The 7,733-nt window shown below is 28.5% G+C and overlaps 4 protein-coding genes across 4 annotated transcripts; all 4 read right to left on the minus strand.

The window, feature by feature from the left end:
• Positions 1-264: 264 nt before the first annotated feature.
• Positions 265-868, minus strand: AT5G36450 (ECA1 gametogenesis related family protein). Its single transcript, NM_001085185.2, has one exon. The coding sequence runs from the start codon at positions 799-801 to the stop codon at positions 445-447; it is 357 nt and encodes a 118-aa protein (NP_001078654.1). The 5' UTR covers positions 802-868; the 3' UTR covers positions 265-444.
• A 1,772-nt stretch (positions 869-2,640) lies between these two features.
• On the minus strand, positions 2,641-2,997 carry AT5G36460 (ECA1 gametogenesis related family protein; the record flags this gene model as incomplete). Its single annotated transcript, NM_001085186.1, has 1 exon — positions 2,641-2,997. The coding sequence occupies one exon, from the start codon at positions 2,995-2,997 to the stop codon at positions 2,641-2,643; it is 357 nt and encodes a 118-aa protein (NP_001078655.1).
• Positions 2,998-4,657: 1,660 nt separating this feature from the next.
• On the minus strand, positions 4,658-5,261 carry AT5G36470 (ECA1 gametogenesis related family protein). Its single transcript, NM_001085187.3, has one exon. The coding sequence runs from the start codon at positions 5,192-5,194 to the stop codon at positions 4,838-4,840; it is 357 nt and encodes a 118-aa protein (NP_001078656.1). The 5' UTR covers positions 5,195-5,261; the 3' UTR covers positions 4,658-4,837.
• A 1,773-nt stretch (positions 5,262-7,034) lies between these two features.
• AT5G36480 (ECA1 gametogenesis related family protein) lies at positions 7,035-7,391 on the minus strand (the record flags this gene model as incomplete). The annotated part of the gene is made up of 1 exon (NM_001085188.1): positions 7,035-7,391. The coding sequence occupies one exon, from the start codon at positions 7,389-7,391 to the stop codon at positions 7,035-7,037; it is 357 nt and encodes a 118-aa protein (NP_001078657.1).
• Positions 7,392-7,733: the final 342 nt, after the last annotated feature.

Genomic DNA, 7,733 nt, shown 5'->3' on the forward strand with positions numbered 1-7,733 from the left:
TTGAGAAATCCCGTATTATATATAATTAGTAAAGGCATGGTATATGGAATGTATATAATTGAAATATTCTTTTGAAAAATACCGATTACTATTTAGAATTTTTATATCATCACAACATTTCTCACACCAGCATATTTGGACGAGTCTTATCTAATAAAATTATAAACCACTCTCAGATTTTGTGTTATGACATATTTCAAAGATTTATGGAAACAATTTGAAGGTCTGTAACATTGTAAGACTAAATTCAATTATGGACTCGATGTTTCAAGGTGTTATTCATTAGAAGTGAAGAATGTATAAACATGGAACCCAAATGCAACTTCTCAAATGTTATTACTATATCTTCTTCTTTTTTTAATTATTATTATAACATGTAACGTAAGCTAAAATTTTAAAAAAATAAGTTGAAAAAGTTATCTATTTTAAAAATAAGATAAAACACTATTTTGGTATGGGAGGAGTTGCACCGGCAACTCTTGAACATTGTTCCTTTAGCATCGGAGGAAAAAATGGAATGAATGGAATTTTCGGTATGCAATTATCGGCGTCCAAAAATGCTTTGCAACAAGCCGGACCTAAATTACCGAACTTTCCAGTGAAAATGGATTGAGAAATCTCTGCAATGCATCCAGGAATATCCATCACGGATGAGAAACATTTTGTTATATCAGGTAATCCAGGAATCAGTTGGAACGGAAACAGAAAAGGAAGTTGAGCCGGAAACTGAGGCAATTGAGCATTTACAGAAACTATGATACATAGAACCGCTAGAAGTAAAAACACATTTTTGATAGACATAATGAGAAATTGAGTAAAAAGTCTTAGTATAGCAACTATATGCTTAATGCTTTGTTTGTTTTTGATTGATGAATAACAATAAAATCCTTGCTTATTTATATGGATTGAAATGTGAAACTGTCATATTAATTTTTTTAATTTAACATCTTTGAATACTTTAATTAGGTATTTGATTAGCCGTTTTAGAAATTTAATATAGTTGAAACTCCATGTGTGAAACACGTAACATTAACTAAGAAATATTGACTACAAAGAGAAAATAAAAGTAAAATGGCTTCACATAATTAATCAATCATCGGTTTATATCTCCAAATTTAAACAAATAAATCGATTTATAATATTTTCTTCGTGAAATTATTTGAATCAATCTAAAGGTTTAGTTTGTAAAACTTCTATACAATGAGGTTCTCCATGACTTGTTAACACTAATCTTAGAGGAGAAGAGTTTCTGGATAGCGGGTTAAACGGTTGGGAAGAGCAGTTCGGATCTGGCATGAAAACAATGAACATAATCCAATATATGTGCCAAATATCTACATAAAGTTGGGCTTTCAAAATTGTTAACTCACGTGATCATGACACGTGTCAAATTTATTAGTGAAATATCTACCCTTATCAAATCAAATTTTGTTATTTTTAGGGTTTTGTGCAAAATAAAACCCTCTAACTCATCTATTTTTGCATCTTTATTCTCCACCTCCAAAAAATGAATAATTATCCGATGAAGTCTAAAATAATACGCAATGTAACCCCTTTTCGTCATTTTTCTACGACAATATTTTGTAAGATATTGATATTTAATATGTTTAATCGAAGCCTTCTCGACGAAAAGTTCAAATCGACCTTCGAAATATTAAAAATCTAATCTATGGGAGTGTAAAAAAGTTTACAATATACGTATAAGGGTCATATTGCGTATTATTTTAGACTTCATAAGATTAATATGTGTTTGTTAGAGATATAGGGTAAAATTGCAAAACTAGATGAGTTAGATGGGTGTTTTGCACAAAACCCTATATTTTTAAAAAACAAAATATAGAAAAATTTCATAACCCCATCGGATATATACACAAGTAAAAAAAATAGTTCATATATACAAATTTTTTATTTACTATATTAAAATATTGAACAAATTCTATTAAAAATCGTTTATATATTCAAAACAGAAGTAAAAGTTCCCTATTTTGTTTTAGAAAAATATTAATACGTGATTTAATATTTTCTAATTTTGTAACTTAAATATGTCTCTCTTTTTATTTCTTAATATTATTTCATTTTATTTTTTTCTCAATTACAGAGTTCTATTCGTTTACCACAAAATTCAATGAGAGGCTCTGTCTGGTGCGTCTTTTATAGATGTTGTATGTTTTCCTTGTCTTATCTTTCTTTTATACTTTGAGAAATCCCGTATTATATATAATTAGTAAAGGCATGGTATATGGAATGTATATAATTGAAATATTCTTTTGAAAAATACCGATTACTATTTAGAATTTTTATATCATCACAACATTTCTCACACCAGCATATTTGGACGAGTCTTATCTAATAAAATTATAAACCACTCTCAGATTTTGTGTTATGACATATTTCAAAGATTTATGGAAACAATTTGAAGGTCTGTAACATTGTAAGACTAAATTCAATTATGGACTCGATGTTTCAAGGTGTTATTCATTAGAAGTGAAGAATGTATAAACATGGAACCCAAATGCAACTTCTCAAATGTTATTACTATATCTTCTTCTTTTTTTAATTATTATTATAACATGTAACGTAAGCTAAAATTTTAAACAAATAAGTTGAAAAAGTTATCTATTTTAAAAATAAGATAAAACACTATTTTGGTATGGGAGGAGTTGCACCGGCAACTCTTGAACATTGTTCCTTTAGCATCGGAGGAAAAAATGGAATGAATGGAATTTTCGGTATGCAATTATCGGCGTCCAAAAATGCTTTGCAACAAGCCGGACCTAAATTACCGAACTTTCCAGTGAAAATGGATTGAGAAATCTCTGCAATGCATCCAGGAATATCCATCACGGATGAGAAACATTTTGTTATATCAGGTAATCCAGGAATCAGTTGGAACGGAAACAAAAAAGGAAGTTGAGCCGGAAACTGAGGCAATTGAGCATTTACAGAAACTATGATACATAGAACCGCTAGAAGTAAAAACACATTTTTGATAGACATAATGAGAAATTGAGTAAAAAGTCTTAGTATAGCAACTATATGCTTAATGCTTTGTTTGTTTTTGATTGATGAATAACAATAAAATCCTTGCTTATTTATATGGATTGAAATGTGAAACTGTCATATTAATTTTTTTTAATTTAACATCTTTGAATACTTTAATTAGGTATTTGATTAGCCGTTTTAGAAATTTAATATAGTTGAAACTCCATGTGTGAAACACGTAACATTAACTAAGAAATATTGACTACAAAGAGAAAATAAAAGTAAAATGGCTTCACATAATTAATCAATCATCGGTTTATATCTCCAAATTTAAACAAATAAATCGATTTATAATATTTTCTTCGTGAAATTATTTGAATCAATCTAAAGGTTTAGTTTGTAAAACTTCTATACAATGAGGTTCTCCATGACTTGTTAACACTAATCTTAGAGGAGAAGAGTTTCTGGATAGCGGGTTAAACGGTTGGGAAGAGCAGTTCGGATCTGGCATGAAAACAATGAACATAATCCAATATATGTGCCAAATATCTACATAAAGTTGGGCTTTCAAAATTGTTAACTCACGTGATCATGACACGTGTCAAATTTTTTAGTGAAATATCCACCCTTATCAAATCAAATTTTGTTATTTTTAGGGTTTTGTGCAAAATAAAACCCTCTAACTCATCTATTTTTGCATCTTTATTCTCCACCTCCAAAAAATGCATAATTATCCGATGAAGTCTAAAATAATACGCAATGTAACCCCTTTTCGTCATTTTTCTACGACAATATTTTGTAAGATATTGATATTTAATATGTTTAATCGAAGCCTTCTCGACGAAAAGTTCAAATCGACCTTCGAAATATTAAAAATCTAATTTATGAGAGTGTAAAAAAGTTTACAATATACGTATAAGGGTCATATTGCGTATTATTTTAGACTTCATAAGATTAATATGTGTTTGTTAGAGATATAGGGTAAAATTGCAAAACTAGATGAGTTAGATGGGTGTTTTGCACAAAACCCTATATTTTTAAAAAACAAAATATAGAAAAATTTCATAACCCCATCGGATATATACACAAGTAAAAAAAATAGTTCATATATACAGATTTTTTATTTACTATATTAAAATATTGAACAAATTCTATTAAAAATCGTTTATATATTCAAAACAGAAGTAAAAGTTCCCTATTTTGTTTTAGAAAAATATTAATACGTGATTTAATATTTTCTAATTTTGTAACTTAAATATGTCTCTCTTTTTATTTCTTAATATTATTTCATTTTATTTTTTTCTCTATTACAGAGTTCTATTCGTTTACCACAAAATTCAATGAGAAGCTCTGTCTGGTGCGTCTTTTATAGATGTTGTATGTTTTCCTTGTCTTATCTTTCTTTTATACTTTGAGAAATCCCGTATTATATATAATTAGTAAAGGCATGGTATATGGAATGTATATAATTGAAATATTCTTTTGAAAAATACCGATTACTCTTTAGAATTTTTATATCATCACAACATTTCTCACACCAGCATATTTGGACGAGTCTTATCTAATAAAATTATAAACCACTCTCAGATTTTGTGTTATGACATATTTCAAAGATTTATGGAAACAATTTGAAGGTCTGTAACATTGTAAGACTAAATTCAATTATGGACTCGATGTTTCAAGGTGTTATTCATTAGAAGTGAAGAATGTATAAACATGGAACCCAAATGCAACTTCTCAAATGTTATTACTATATCTTCTTCTTTTTTTAATTATTATTATAACATGTAACGTAAGCTAAAATTTTAAAAAAATAAGTTGAAAAAGTTATCTATTTTAAAAATAAGATAAAACACTATTTTGGTATGGGAGGAGTTGCACCGGCAACTCTTGAACATTGTTCCTTTAGCATCGGAGGAAAAAATGGAATGAATGGAATTTTCGGTATGCAATTATCGGCGTCCAAAAATGCTTTGCAACAAGCCGGACCTAAATTACCGAACTTTCCAGTGAAAATGGATTGAGAAATCTCTGCAATGCATCCAGGAATATCCATCACGGATGAGAAACATTTTGTTATATCAGGTAATCCAGGAATCAGTTGGAACGGAAACAGAAAAGGAAGTTGAGCCGGAAACTGAGGCAATTGAGCATTTACAGAAACTATGATACATAGAACCGCTAGAAGTAAAAACACATTTTTGATAGACATAATGAGAAATTGAGTAAAAAGTCTTAGTATAGCAACTATATGCTTAATGCTTTGTTTGTTTTTGATTGATGAATAACAATAAAATCCTTGCTTATTTATATGGATTGAAATGTGAAACTGTCATATTAATTTTTTTTAATTTAACATCTTTGAATACTTTAATTAGGTATTTGATTAGCCGTTTTAGAAATTTAATATAGTTGAAACTCCATGTGTGAAACACGTAACATTAACTAAGAAATATTGACTACAAAGAGAAAATAAAAGTAAAATGGCTTCACATAATTAATCAATCATCGGTTTATATCTCCAAATTTAAACAAATAAATCGATTTATAATATTTTCTTCGTGAAATTATTTGAATCAATCTAAAGGTTTGGTTTGTAAAACTTCTATACAATGAGGTTCTCCATGACTTGTTAACACTAATCTTAGAGGAGAAGAGTTTCTGGATAGCGGGTTAAACGGTTGGGAAGAGCAGTTCGGATCTGGCATGAAAACAATGAACATAATCCAATATATGTGCCAAATATCTACATAAAGTTTGGATTTCAAAATTGTTAACTCACGTGATCATGACACGTGTCAAATGTTTTAGTGAAATATCCACCCTTATCAAATCAAATTTTGTTATTTTTAGGGTTTTGTGCAAAATAAAACCCTCTAACTCATCTATTTTTGCATCTTTATTCTCCACCTCCAAAAAATGCATAATTATCCGATGAAGTCTAAAATAATACGCAATGTAACCCCTTTTCGTCATTTTTCTACGACAATATTTTGTAAGATATTGATATTTAATATGTTTAATCGAAGCCTTCTCGACGAAAAGTTCAAATCGACCTTCGAAATATTAAAAATCTAATTTATGAGAGTGTAAAAAAGTTTACAATATACGTATAAGGGTCATATTGCGTATTATTTTAGACTTCATAAGATTAATATGTGTTTGTTAGAGATATAGGGTAAAATTGCAAAACTAGATGAGTTAGATGGGTGTTTTGCACAAAACCCTATATTTTTAAAAAACAAAATATAGAAAAATTTCATAACCCCATCGGATATATACACAAGTAAAAAAAATAGTTCATATATACAGATTTTTTATTTACTATATTAAAATATTGAACAAATTCTATTAAAAATCGTTTACATATTCAAAACAGAAGTAAAAGTTCCCTATTTTGTTTTAGAAAAATATTAATACGTGATTTAATATTTTCTAATTTTGTAACTTAAATATGTCTCTCTTTTTATTTCTTAATATTATTTCATTTTATTTTTTTCTCTATTACAGAGTTCTATTCGTGTACCACAAAATTCAATGAGAAGCTCTGTCTGGTGCGTCTTTTATAGATGTTGTATGTTTTCCTTGTCTTATCTTTCTTTTATACTTTGAGAAATCCCGTATTATATATAATTAGTAAAGGCATGGTATATGGAATGTATATAATTGAAATATTCTTTTGAAAAATACCGATTACTCTTTAGAATTTTTATATCATCACAACATTTCTCACACCAGCATATTTGGACGAGTCTTATCTAATAAAATTATAAACCACTCTCAGATTTTGTGTTATGACATATTTCAAAGATTTATGGAAACAATTTGAAGGTCTGTAACATTGTAAGACTAAATTCAATTATGGACTCGATGTTTCAAGGTGTTATTCATTAGAAGTGAAGAATGTATAAACATGGAACCCAGATGCAACTTCTCAAATGTTATTACTATATCTTCTTCTTTTTTTAATTATTATTATAACATGTAACGTAAGCTAAAATTTTAAAAAAATAAGTTGAAAAAGTTATCTATTTTAAAAATAAGATAAAACACTATTTTGGTATGGGAGGAGTTGCACCGGCAACTCTTGAACATTGTTCCTTTAGCATCGGAGGAAAAAATGGAATGAATTGAATTTTCGGTATGCAATTATCGGCGTCCAAAAATGCTTTGCAACAAGCCGGACCTAAATTACCGAACTTTCCAGTGAAAATGGATTGAGAAATCTCTGCAATGCATCCAGGAATATCCATCACGGATGAGAAACATTTTGTTATATCAGGTAATCCAGGAATCAGTTGGAACGGAAACAGAAAAGGAAGTTGAGCCGGAAACTGAGGCAATTGAGCATTTACAGAAACTATGATACATAGAACCGCTAGAAGTAAAAACACATTTTTGATAGACATAATGAGAAATTGAGTAAAAAGTCTGAGTATAGCAACTATATGCTTAATGCTTTGTTTGTTTTTGATTGATGAATAACAATAAAATCCTTGCTTATTTATATGGATTGAAATGTGAAACTGTCATATTAATTTTTTTTAATTTAACATCTTTGAATACTTTAATTAGGTATTTGATTAGCCGTTTTAGAAATTTAATATAGTTGAAACTCCATGTGTGAAACACGTAACATTAACTAAGAAATATTGACTACAAAGAGAAAATAAAAGTAAAATAGCTTCACATAATTAATCAATCATCGGTTTATATCTCCAAATTTAAACAAATAAATCGATTTATAATAT

This window comes from Arabidopsis thaliana, chromosome 5, assembly GCF_000001735.4.
Source record: "Arabidopsis thaliana chromosome 5, partial sequence".
NCBI lineage: Eukaryota > Viridiplantae > Streptophyta > Magnoliopsida > Brassicales > Brassicaceae > Arabidopsis > Arabidopsis thaliana.